At 32.9% G+C, this 13,979-nt stretch overlaps 1 protein-coding gene across 2 annotated transcripts in view; it reads right to left on the bottom strand.

Annotated features, from left to right (window-relative positions):
- Positions 1-13,979, bottom strand: part of LOC106052747 (uncharacterized) — a 99,742-nt gene that overhangs the window by 29,352 nt on the left and 56,411 nt on the right. For both annotated transcript variants that reach the window (XM_056003903.1, XM_056003902.1), the window contains exons 24-34: positions 13,548-13,650; positions 11,407-11,549; positions 9,760-10,000; positions 8,071-8,226; positions 5,636-5,796; positions 5,128-5,271; positions 4,786-4,888; positions 4,286-4,407; positions 4,096-4,198; positions 3,327-3,476; positions 1,661-1,830 (exon numbers count right to left, since the gene is read on the bottom strand). In XM_056003903.1, coding sequence (XP_055859878.1) covers positions 1,661-1,830; positions 3,327-3,476; positions 4,096-4,198; positions 4,286-4,407; positions 4,786-4,888; positions 5,128-5,271; positions 5,636-5,796; positions 8,071-8,226; positions 9,760-10,000; positions 11,407-11,549; positions 13,548-13,650 — 1,596 coding nt within the window. The remainder of the gene's footprint in view (positions 1-1,660; positions 1,831-3,326; positions 3,477-4,095; positions 4,199-4,285; positions 4,408-4,785; positions 4,889-5,127; positions 5,272-5,635; positions 5,797-8,070; positions 8,227-9,759; positions 10,001-11,406; positions 11,550-13,547; positions 13,651-13,979) is intronic.

Here is a 13,979-nt window from a genome sequence, read left to right as displayed (position 1 = left end):
CTGAGCTATCCCCAAAATGATGAATGGATAAAAAAAAAAACAAGTCTAAAACACCCTGCAAGGTGTCAAAAATAATAACATTATTTACAAACATGATTGTCACAAGGACAACCCATTTTAAAATTTAAATCTCATAACTATAACACATGACTACAAACCCATACATTAATAAATAAAGGCAAAATATTAGAACAGCATTTATTATTCCTAATGCTACAAAACAACTATAAAAATGCAGATTTTTTTAACTAGCCTGAAAAAATTAATTAATATATATATATATATATATATATATATGTATATATATATATATATATATATATATATATATATATATATAACTTTGATAAAAATAAATAGATAATACAAATAGATGCATACAATCAGTTATAAATGTTATCCATATATTTAAAGTAATAGGTAACCAGACACCTCTACACTCATTATAGGACAAAAAAGAGAGAGGGATAAAGGTAAATTTCTTATTCCATATGGGAGAAATACTAAAATGCTCCTTCTTCCTTAGTGCCATTAGAGCATAGAAAGGGTTGCTTGAATCAGCCAGGAAAATCAATCACTTAGTAGTGTTTAAGTCTCTAATTAACAAGCACGAATAGATTTACATGTAGGATGTAACTATCTTCTTCTCTAAAAGTACCTCTGTAATTTATAAGATAAGTTTAATTAAAAAAAAAAAAAGATTAAATAAATCTCAAATAGCCAGCCTTAAAAAAGTTGGTTTGTCAAAATTCATAGAAGTGAAAAACTTTTTTATAAATTTCTCATTAAAGCAACTTTTAAATGTCATTTATTTTTTAGGTCAACATACATGTGGAACTCTATGCATGACCTTTTTTTCAGATTGTTCTGTGAGAAAAATGACTCAAAATTTTATGCCCAAGAATGCAAACAAGAAAAAGTCACAGAACAGTGAAGCTTTGAGTAACAGGTTTCTTGTCAATAGCCGTAAATGCAAGAACACTTGTTGTAAAAGGACCTGACAACTTTCTACAGTGAGTTTGTAAGTTGAACCAGGGGATATGAAGGATTGAATATGATTGATAAAAACTATAAAATTTCATAAACGACATAATTAAAGCCGGACATTTTTGGGCTGAAGCATGCTGGATGGATGGCATGACCCAGGAAAGGAGGGCACTACTTTGTTATAGGTTTACTTTAATTGGGAATTTGACAAGACTATAAATAGACTATGTTAGATGGAAATAGGGAAATTATGGGATATTAACTGAATAGGAATGATGGGATTAGTTTTAACGGTTACAGACATTATTAGTAGAAGAACGGCTCACTCTCTCTTAATGCGAGACATCATCTTTAGTAACTGTCGACATTTGGGCTGTGCCCCTTCATGTTGGATTAAATACTATTTGTCAAGTATCTATCGTTTTTCTCAAGTATGTTATAGAATTTATTATATGTTATCTGGTTGTAAAACAAACTCCAGTAGCTAGTAAATATTACTTCATCTAGACCTAGATCTACTTTACATCTTTTTACTAAACAACCACAACTTCTTTTTGTCAGATGTGTCATTATACTAATAAAATAAAATAAAAAGATACAAATTTTGAAAGATTAAATTCAAGATCATTAGAATAGATAGTATATATATATAAAAACAACAACTAAAACTCACTGTACTAGCAAAGCAATCATATTTGACTGCCTGGTAACAGTAGCCAGATACTGAAACCAATGACAAAATCTGTTCATCTGTGGGTCCATAGTAAGGGATCTGGTAAGGATTGTCTGGGTTTTTGACTACTGGAGTGTTGGGTTGAATGGTTGGTCGTATAATTGTGACAACTGAAATTAACGTCAGTAGCAATGATTATTAAATAAAATTTCATTTCAATGATAAATTTAAGAACTTTGTAAAGAAAATTAAATGTAAAAAGTTACACTTAAATTTTAATTAATATTACTAACCCAAAAGGTCACTATTAATGTATTGCCATTATTATTTTACCATTAAAAGTCTCATTTCTTTAAAATAACGGATGAAAAAAGAAACAGACTTGTTAAGTTCAGTTAATTAAAACTACAAAACAAAACAAATATAAATTACAATGAATGGATTTGAAACAAAATGTTTTTCCCCATATGAAATAATTTTGTATAGCTGATGGTGAAGCCTGAGTCTCAGGAAATTATCAAGACGTCTTCATCTGTTTAAAGGGTGGGAATAACAAGATGAGATGTGTGTACTGTCTGATTGTATATAGTTGTTAGTGTGTCTTCTCTTTCTAAGGTAAATTAATACAGTTATCAGTGTGTCTCCTCTTTCTAAGGAAAATTAATACAGTTATCAGTGTGTCTCCTCTTTCTAAGGTAAATTAACACTGTTTATCAGTGTGTCTCCTTTTTCTAATTTATTCTCTGTACATAGCTCAGACTGTGCTTATTGGGGCCCCTAGTTGTATAGCTTATGTAAATTTTACACTAGTTAGGCTAATAGAGGCCACTAGTTTTACTAATTAAGGTCACAAGTTGTGCTTATTGGGACCCCTTGTGCTTATTGGGTCACTAGTTTAGTCACTCTCTTGTTTACAAATTACTTTTGCTTACAAGGTACTACAATCAAAAATATTTCAGTGTCCGCAATTAATGCTCCCATTTGTGACAATTGGACAGTTTTCTTACAATCTATCATAATAATGTACCTTGAATACATTGTTCAGTCACTTTGACAGACATAATTCACCAAAAGGTGGCCCATTTTAATATTTTATTAAAATCACTTCAGCCACATATGTTTTTCTTCTTCTTCGTTCTTATTGTTATGTTGAGATGACTAGACCAATACATGAGATGAACTGCGCAGTGGTTTCCAAATCAGGGAGCTCTCCATATAGTTTTCTTTCTATTGGGGTGTTTTGGTAAAGAGAGCAGTTTTGGAGGACGTGGTCGGCATTCTCTGGTGATACTCCACATGGGCAGATTTCACTTGTTCCAATTTTGAGCTTCCGGTACATGTGTTGTCGCATTCTGTTGTGTCTGGTCCTGAGTCGAAAGATTAGACGTTGGTCTTGTTGGGATAGCTTATAGTAAGTGTCATCTTTCTTGTGATTTGGATGAGAGTTCGTCCATTTCTCATTTATTTTATTTACAATTAATTTCTTCAATTCTTCTGGATAGAGTGCAGAGTTTATTTAGCCACATATGTTGTTTATGAAGCTCGTCAAATGAGGACTTACAGGCTGAGTTTTTCGGCTGAGTTTTTCGGCTGAGTTTTTCGGGAGTTACTGGTCTAACATAACTGACAAATGACAAAACAATTCTATGAACTTAAAATTACCCACCAGTGCCAGGGAAGAGATCCTTGTCACATCTAACCATGAAAGGTTTGATCTTTAAGGGGTCAGGGCTTATCAAATATTCAGAACTATAGATGTAGTCTACACCATTTTTACTTTTCCACTGGAATCCTTGGTTACACTGCTTTGGAGGATCTGTTGAAAGATATTTGATTGAAACAAGATTATAAGACTTAGCTTTGACAAAATATGAAAAGTACAAAGCATTACAAGACATTTAGCTCTTGAAAAATACTTTCTTAACCTTTTTAAAACAAGAAAGCTATCTGCGTGGCATACTGAAGCAGCCTAAATATTCTAGTCATAGATAGTCTAGTAGATAGTAAAAAAAACACAAAATGTGAATGATTGTTAATAAAATTTAAGTGTCTTCTCTTAGTAATGCTATCTGGGCTTTTATATAATGATTTTTTTTTACGTAATATTAATCAATTTATGCTCTAACTTCTTGACTTCCATTACCCCATTCATTTTAAAATAAAAATATATATGAAATAAAAAGAATTTGAAAGGCTAATTATGAAAATATTTGTTGAAAAGAAAATTTTGCTGTCAAAACTAAATTCAAGTATTCAAGCATCTCTAAATTACTGTTGTCTAAGTGATGACCTATGTAAATATTATTTAAAATACAATTTTTCATCTCAACAGTTGAATTGATCATTGCTTTTGGTGGTATTTGAATAGTATATACAGTAATGCTAATAAAAAAAATAAGGTTATATACTTAGAATTCCATTAAAAACAAATTTACCATAGGGTTTGGGACTGCAACGAACGTTTGTAGCTCGTACATCTGCACTGGAGACGCCTTTAGTTTGGCCACCAACAGACAGACCTGTGATTGGCAAAGCATTCTGTAAAAATGTAAAAAAAATATAAAAATTTTTATCATTGGAATAAAAAAAAATATCCACAGAAAAGAAAGCATTTCGTAAACTTACAGTATTTGTGATGGCTCCTTGGTCAACAGCCATTCTGCCTACAGCATCACAGTTACAGGAATAGCCAGGGATGCAGGTTCCAGCAAAACCACAAGCACAGCCAGGGAAAGTTGTGTCATAGCCTGATCACAGTAACAAAAACATTTGATACTAGGGACTATCAAGGCTTAATGACAATTTAAAAAAAAATACACATTTAATACAGGGAATGGCAAAGTTTGTCAAAATAACAAGTAGTTTCATTTTGTTTTTTGCTTATTTTCTTCTAATTTTTAAGATGCTCACCCCCACCCTAAAAAAACAACAACAACAACATATAAATTACCATATTAGCTTGAGGCACTCTGGTTACTTTATCATTAATGGGAATCACTAAATATTATACTACCAAAGAGTATCATTAGCAAATGAACTACCAGTGAGTGTTATTTCAGAGTTTCGGCCCATTACAATTATTCAAATTTATCAAAAAATTTTTAATAACAAAAAAAGTAGTAAACCTGTTGCAAAGGCTGCTGATCGAAGTCCATTGTACATTTTGTAATAGGAAGTTGTCTGATTGTTTTTATGAATTGGAGAATAGGAGCATTCATATTTCATTCCCTGTAGATCAAACAAATGAGATGACAAGTGGACCATTTTTGAGCAATTGAAATGAGATTTAAAGTCATCAGAATAGAATGGGGAATTCATACATCAAAGAAACTAAATTTTGTTGTTTTTTGTCCTAAGTACATAAGCTAGATATTTTTAATACACTTTTTAAACAATCCAAAAACTACACTATCCAGTTGTACTTAGGATTACTCTTTAACATTTGTTCATGCTTGAATTGTTTTTACCTGCCAACAGAAATCGCTTATTATAGTCAATGCATTGATTTGTTCAGGTGTAGCCCCATCGTATTGCAGTGGTATTACAAATGTGTCCACTCCATCTTTGTCTATAACATGAAGTGATCCAGATGAATTACTTGCTAATGGCACCTAAAAACATATTTGTTTAAATTACATTTATTAATAATGAAAATTGCTCATGTACAGCTTCTGACTGTAGGAATATACAAACCTACTGCTAGGAGATAAATTTAGGATTATTTAAGCTTAGTGACATGTGTTAAAACCACTTGGCTACCTATCAAGGGAGTTTGGCAGCATTGTGTTTAGAGTTCCCTAAATGCTGCATGGAAAACCTTCTCCCCGATACCCCTCCACAAAAGAGATTGGACCACAGTGCACTGAGCATGCTGTAAGCCCTATAGATCACAAGGTATAAATAAGGTACTTTTGGATAAGAATAGGACTAATCTATTTAAATTACCTTTTGAATCAACATACATGCATCACTCACCTCTGTAACACCATTGGTATTAGTATCATCAAATTCACAATTCACTACAAAAGGCTGGACCAATAGAGCACTGTCAGGGTCAATGACAAATTTTTTCCCACTAACAAAGCCTGTCTTTCTATCTGAGACACCCATTATTTCATGACAAGTTTTCTTCAGATCTGAAATAAGTTTTACAAATTTTTTATTTTTTTTATTGATACTTGAATAGAATTTTATAATAAATGTATAATTTATTTTATTCAGCTTTAGGCACTGACATTCAATTTATTTGCATTTCAATATAAATTGTTTTTCTGCTGTGCCAGTAATCTAAAATTTTACATTAAAAAAAAATGTGTCTAATAAAAAATAACATATTGAGTGTGGTAGCCTATTTCACATTGCTATGTAGTCCTAGCTGTGAGTTATATATTTTGCCTCATCCAATGCAGACAAAACTTTTGTCTGCTAGTGGTTTAAATTTAAATTCTCTTTTCACTTCTGAGCATGTCTTTGGCAGTAACTTTCATTTTAGTTTCAATGTATATCTCGCAGCCTTTGTAAGAGATCTCCAGATAGATTTTTCAGAAGCTATAATTTGCCAGGAGTTATTTATGCTAGTTAAGGCAAGCTAGTGCCTAGGATGGTCTTTAAAGCAGTTCTGAAGGCACATTTTTTTTATGCTGTCCACACTGCTAAAGATTACTTTTGCCATCCATATGGAATATGTACCCTGTCTTGTATTCAGTGCCGCTACACTGTTCAGTATTACAAGTACATTGCTATCTGTATTGAGGTTTTGTCAACTTATGCCTATGATGGAATGCAGGCATGTTTGGTAAAAAAACAAACACTTTAAAATATTTTTATGAAACTTTAGCATTGTTGCTATGGGTAACATTTTCTGAAAAGTTTTTTGTAACAGATTTTTTTTTTAAATGGAGTATATTTTTAGACAATATATGATACTATAATTTGAAATAAACTTAAAAACAAACAGTAAACAAACTTTTATCTATTACCAGATCTAGTGATTCCTTCATATTACTGTAAATTCTTGTAACTTTATTAGACAAATACTTTTTTTCTAATAGCCTTATAAGAATTCTACATTTTCAAAGTACAGAAGAGCAGTCAGAAAAAAAAAAAGATTTTTCTTTGAAAGTGAATATGTGAACAGAAACCTGAAATGGTAGAGAATAACTACCTCAAAGTAACTAAACATGTTTACAGTACCAAATTCATAACATAATCTCCTCACAAATCTCTTGTTATACTGAAATAAATGAATTTTGACCAAAGGCTAGGAACGAGATAGGATCTTCAGTGACCCTTTTGTTCCAAAGTACCCAATCTATTGGATGGTCATTTATACTCATGCATTTTTTGGGTGTCTCATCTCATTCAGCCTCACCCTGTTTCCTCAGGGTCATTATAATGTATAAGTTAACATGGGTCATATTATAGTTGGATTCTCCATAAAGAAGCTAATCAAATCTTATATTTCATAGAAATAAAAATGTCAAACAATCGGGGAAACTTGCACTGAAACATTAAGTAACTATTCAACTGTGTCATTTTTTTATGTTAGAAATTGTTCATCTTTATTTAGTTAAGAGAAAAAAAGACAGACACTTATTCAATAGAAAATCAGTTATTGCTACAAAAACTCTAGACATTTTATTTACCTCTCTGATACTAAGAGCATTTTTCAAAGCTTCTATCAAACTACCTTACAACTATTAGAATATAGAAGAACATGGAAAACTTCTTTCTCTCAATGTCTCAAGGTCAGAACAGAAATGTACAAAAATTCATTTGTTTCTCACTATCTAGAATTTACCAGTGGGAATAAACTACCTAAGCTTCAAAGTGGTAACTAAATTTTGGTAACTAGTGTTTCTGGTCTTGAAATGTGTTTCAAATGTTACAAGTTTGTTATTGTGTTTTCATATTTATTGCTTTATGTTGAGAAAAGAAGTGATTGAATATGCCCACAAAATTTCCCTCTTGTGTGGATCAATCATTTATCTTAGGTTAGGACAAAGAAAAAACCTAAAAAGACATCCAACATCAATTAATGCACAACTTACCAAGACATTCAACATCACCAATATTTTAAAACTTACCAAGACATTCAACATCACCAATAATGTAAAACTTACCAAGACATTCAACATCACCAATATTGTAAAACTTACCAAGACATTCAACATCACCAATATTGTAAAACTTACCAAGACATTCAACATCACCAATATTTTACAACTTACCAAGACATTCAACATCACCAATATTTTAAAACTTACCAAGACATTCAACATCACCAATATTGTAAAACTTACCAAGACATTCAACATCACCAATATTATAAAACTTACCAAGACATTCAACATCACCAATATTGTAAAACTTACCAAGACATTCAACATCACCAATATTATAAAACTTACCAAGACATTCAACATCACCAATGTAAAGTGTGGCTCCGCCACCAGCTAATGAAATTCTTGAAATGGGTAAATTCTCTTTTTTAGTCAGCAAAAATCCTCTTGGTCTTCCACACCTGGTGCAGAGATCTTTGTTTTTGGTACATGCAGTAGTTATAGCTAGGGACAGGGAAAAAAAAATTCTACAGCTGAAGTCTACATTATCTTTTAAATAGAGACATTCTTTCATGTAAGTTTAGTTTATACAAGTTTAACTCATGTAAGTCTAGTCATTCTTTTTAAAGATTTTTTAAGCTATGCTTTTTTTTTTTTTTTAAATCTTGTTCTTCATTGGGCACAGGATGTAAAGCTATGTAAAATCTATTTCTAATGAAAGAAGTTTATGACGTGGGTGGCCAACCTATGACGCATGCGTCGAAAGTGGCGGATTTCACAATTACAAGTGGTGCATTTCACCCCGAGAAAAAAAAACAAGAAAAAGCATGCCTGTTTGCAAAAAATGATAACCGAAGTACAATAAGCCATCAATGACTGGTACAGTTACTGGAACTCTAATCTTGTTTATAATTGTCAGCAAGCAAGTACTTTCATGCAGGAAAATGATAAAAAAACAAACTCAGGTCACAAAATTAACTCTTAATATTACAGATTTGGTGAAAGCAAAGCAAATTAAAATGCTCTCTAAAGCTACTTTATATTAGTTTATATATCGCCAGTATGTTTATATTTTTTAAAATTTAAAACTGCTAACAGTGTTCATAAATTATAATTAGTGCATACAGAAATAATAAAATAAAATAATAAGACAAATTTAATAAGTAATTTTTTTTCTTAACTCCCCCACCCTCTACTATACACAAATGTGTACAAAAGAACAAATATGTACAAGTGACCTACTTTAAAGGACTGAAAGTTGTACAGATTTAAGTGGCACATCTAAACCAGAAGTGAAAACAAATTTGGCGCATGGAAATAAAAGGTTGGCCACCCCTGATTTATGTCATGGGGTCAGCATAAAGACAAACCACCAAGCCGTTTTTATTTTCCTCTAACTAATGTTAGTTCCCCATTAGAGTTGTGTGAACTCAGAGATGTTCCAAAGGATCCCCGAGTTCAATGATCCCAGACTTCACTGAGATTTGAACTTCAAACCTCTCTGTTCCCAAGCACTTTAAAACTCAGTCATCATGCCCATGTAGGTTTTACTGACAAGTTCAGGCATTGATAGCTGCCTGGTCATGTGGAATGTGCTGTGGACTGTCATCTCTGGTGGTCCTGGGTTTAAACCCTCCCTAAAGAACCAAAAAGGTGTGTGCGTGTGTTGGAACTTTGAAAGAAGCCAACTAGAAGCATTTTAGCATTTCATAGAATACAACCAATGGGCTGAAGAATTTGTGCTTCAGACTGCTCCATAGGTGTACACATAGCATCCTTATAGTACACAACTGATGAGTCCAATTTGTTTTTATGTGTTTATAAGGGATAGGGTGGGGCAATAAAGAAAGCAAAGGAGTGGTATTTTTAAAGGCTACAGTGAAAGAACGGGGTGGGGTTGGGGGCAGTCAAATTAAACAACTATAGATAAAAGACTTCACAATTTAACTCATAAAATAAATTTGTTTTTTTTTTCAATGCAGTGAAGAATGAGATAATAATAGTAAAGATAGAAAACATTTTAAAGGCAAAACTAACCATCATTAGAGTCTGGGATCTGGGTCCACTCGTATGACAACTCTCCCCTGTTGTTATAGATGCCATATTTGCCTCCAAGCAGGAAAGTGTTATCAGATGCACAGAAGAAATATAGCTTCTGGGAGCAGTATTCACTTTGAGAGATAAACTTAATGATTACATTGATGTCGATGGTGACGTAGTTTAAGATGACTTCAATGGTTTGGTTGGTTGGAATCAGATTGTTTGTCGCTTTCACAGTCTGGAATAAAATATTTATAAAAAGTTAAAAAACACAAGCTATGTAAAAAAAACAACACACAATATTTGAGGAACATAAATTAAACTTTTACTTAATGACAAATCACATACTTGATGGCTAATTAAAGCTTAGGTAGATGTCACAAATTAAGTATTAACTTTAATTTAAAACATGGCACAAGTAGAGATCATATTATAGAGCTAACCATCAAATTTATAGTAAATAGAAAAACACTTGATGGGTAAAAACTTTCTATCTAATTAATATGTGAATCATATAAATGCAGTTCCTTCATCAAGATGGCCACTTTCATCATCCAGTGAGCGGAGGGCTTTTTTACTGCAGTTTTGTGTGTATTCATTTGGCTTGTGAGAACTATATGTGTCCAGGATGTTTGGCTGTGCACTGGCCAGGTTTTTCCAGATGGAGATTGTGTCAGTTTGCTTGATTTTTTTCTCTGGCACTTTTCTTCTGTCAGTGCTGTTTTCTTGTCCCCTGCAGTTTTGTCCCAGTTTTCCCAGGTGGCGCCACTATGCTCTATCATGAGCTTCCTTCTTTCAGGTGACAGGATCTTTATCTTATCTTATATAATACAAAAAGGAAGATGAGTATGTCCTACACATCATGCATTCAGTCATGCATATTAACCAATGACCTGAATTCTGCCAAGTCACTGGTTTTCCTGGCTAGCTCAGGCAACCCATTCCATGCTCTAATAGCACTAGGGAAGAAGGAGTATTTGTACAAATTTGTCCTAGCATATAGGATGAGGAATGTGCCTTTATTTTTGTGTCTTTCTGAGTATTTTATTAAATTTTGTTTTGCATTTGAAGATTATGGTTCAGTGTTTTATGTATAATTGCTACTTTACTTTGAAGTCTTCTATCCTGAAGGCTTTCTAAATTTAGTGATTTAACTAAAGGTGTTACTCTAGTCAAGTGTTGAAGGCTGTCAGTTTCGCTTTGAGTGTCCCTGAAACATTTTCTTTGTCCACCTTGTGCTAGCTTTCCTTCTTTTAGCTGGTCATAAAGAAGTCTTTTTAGGAATATGGGAGTCTTCTGCTTGCCTTTAGAATTGAGGATTGTTGTGCTTTGCAGGCCCATATAACTATTCACTTAGGATTAGTATTCTGACAGTAATTAAAATTAATTTTTTAATTATAGTTGGGGTTTTTTTTTGTTAGTGATCCTTTGTTATATTTAATGTAAATATACTCAAGATAAGTCATAGTCATTCAATGAATGAAAGCAGCCAACAATCAGACAGATATCAGTTTAAATCTACTTGTCATTTCAGATAGTTGTTTGCTAGTGACAAGGGATAGAACTCAGGGATGAACTTATGTGCTTGTGCTATGTGGTTACAAATAATGATGCCTTCCAAAAGTCAAGACATATATGTCTTACCATTATACCAATGGGGGGGTTTGGCAACATTTTGCAGCCTACAGGTACAGGTGGATCTGAATTCAATGCAACAGCACCTTCATAGTCACCAGTGACTGATGATCCATAATTAAGACGTGCATCTTGGCAGTTCTTCATTGTTCCTGTTGATGAGGACATTAAAAAATATAGTTATGGAACAATAGAAGTGTTCAAATATCTTGCAGTATAACTTTTGAGTCTATAAAATGATAATTAAGATTTCTAGAGAAAGAATCTTTGATTTTTTTTTTTGAATACGTAAAAGAAAAGTATTAAACAAATACAGCCATTTGTTGCACTATTATTCAAAACAACATGTGCAAAGATTTGTTTTCTGAAAGATTTCATTCTACAGCTTAACTATTTTGTAAAACAACTTCTACACTTCTGCTGTACCAGACAAGGTAGTTGTCTCCCCTTAATGAAGGATTTTAACAATAAACTAACTGATTTTTTAAACATATTTGGATTTTAAAACTAAGCAATTTACTGTATAATGTTTAATGACACCTAATCAGATAGCACATAGAAAAAAAAATTATTGTTGTTCTTCATTAGCACATTAACTTTCACAGTTTTAACATTTCTCTTCTACCTCAATAGCCTACAATATTTAGACAGATATTTTGGTGTTTGCATTTGTTTTGTCCTGTTATGACATGATTAGGAATTAGTTATTTGTTTCGGGAATAAGGGGAAAGTTTTAATTAGCGACAAGTGACGTGACAGATCTTTAAAAAATAAGAACGCTCTAAGTGACGCTAAAAGGAAGACGCTTCTTGTAGAGTAGTAGACTTGAGCACGACATAATTGACATCGGACGATTCCCTTCTTGAGTATTAAACATATTTGTAGAACAACATATCAGCGTCGACTACATATTTGATTGTTTCGGCCTTTCGCTGGTGTTACTGAAGTAGTTGAGTTCAGCGTTACTTCCAGTCAGATCTACACTAGACAGATTGCCAAGAACCAACACCGTGCGGAGGCCTTAACAGTCCATACTCGTACATCCTTTATTTTAATTTTGGTCCAGCAGGATTTCCTTATGTTCATTGTATTTCTCTGTGGCTAATGAAGTAGAACTAGAGACTATATTGCTACAAAATAGTGGGACCATAATCAAAAGAAGCTTGGTTTGAAAAGTATGTTTTGTCTTTGCAGATTATTTCCTAAAGAAACACTTTGCTTTGATTTACAAAACGCTACATTAATAATAAAAACTAGGATGGCTGCCTGGTCGTGAGGTTTGCGTGCTGGACTGTCGTTCGGATTTATCGACGGTCGAGGGTTCAAACCCTGCCCGCTCCCATCCCCCGTCATCCTGCGGGAGGTTTGGACTAGGAAGTAAACTATCTTCAACTCTGAAGGAACATCCGAAACATGTAAAACATTTTACAAACAATGAAAGATAAGCCCAAAATATGAAGACTAGATTTGGTCATTATGATAATATGACCAGCCAAAGTCATTTTTGGTTGGTGTTTGACTCAGTTGAGATTACAAGGAAAAAAAACCCAATAACTCCAATAGTAAAATGTTTGTTAGTAAAATGTTTTACATGTTTTGGATGTTCCTTTAAAGTTGAAGATAGTTTACTTCCTAGTCCAAACCTCCCGCAGGATAAGAGGGATGGGAGCTGGCAGGGTTTGAAACTGGGACCATCGATAAATTTAAACGAAAGTCCAGAGCGCAAACGGCATCACCAGGCAGCCATATAGTTATATTTCTTGATGCATTGTCAGTAACATAATTTGTATAAGTTGGTAGTATATTCATCTTACAATTAAAAACTGTATAGAAAAGAAAATGAACAAAAACTGACAAACTCTGCAGGGTAAAATGAATGTTTTACATTTTTATAGGTTCTGTCAGTTTCTTTTGTTTTTTCATAACTGCATTTTACTATTGCTGCAGCTATATAACTTTAGTATTTTCTTATCTTTTAAATCCAACTATTTAGCCATGCACAGTTTAGCACAAAGTTTATAAAAAAAAACTTTAAAATTTCTACTTTTCAATTCATTGAAATAAATTTGTTTTTTTTAACATAGCCAATAAACAATATTCAGGATTTCAGCACCCTCCCCCCCAAAAAAAAGAGTTCTTTTCAGACTCACCTTGACCTCCATCACACACCAGTTCTCCTAATTTGTACTTTAATGAAGAAACTGGAGGAGTTTTTCCTGCTGCTACAGTCTTAGGAGTGATGCTGAAACAGATCTGTGATGTCAAAAATGTTAATTTTTTAAATAAATCTTGTTGATACATAAGCATTTTTTCTTGGAATGTGTTAATTTTTTTATTGATATGTTATGTTCAAATGCTGGTTAAGGAGAGGGTACCTTAACCATTTTTAGGATGCCAAATGCATTCTTTTTGGTAATCTTAAAGTAAGACATTATTATAGTGTTGCCCCCAACCCCTCCAGCAATGCTTTAAATTCTTCGTCGAGATGTCCAAAAAGGTTTGAGATAAATCCCTATTTTTTCCATAGCCAGGATGAAGGATTGGATCTTCACTGAACCTCCTGTCTGAAGGCCCCAATCAAC

This window comes from Biomphalaria glabrata, chromosome 11, assembly GCF_947242115.1.
Source record: "Biomphalaria glabrata chromosome 11, xgBioGlab47.1, whole genome shotgun sequence".
Lineage (NCBI taxonomy): Eukaryota > Metazoa > Mollusca > Gastropoda > Planorbidae > Biomphalaria > Biomphalaria glabrata.
Note: the sequence above shows the minus strand (reverse complement) of the source record. Positions and strands in the feature narration are given on the sequence as shown.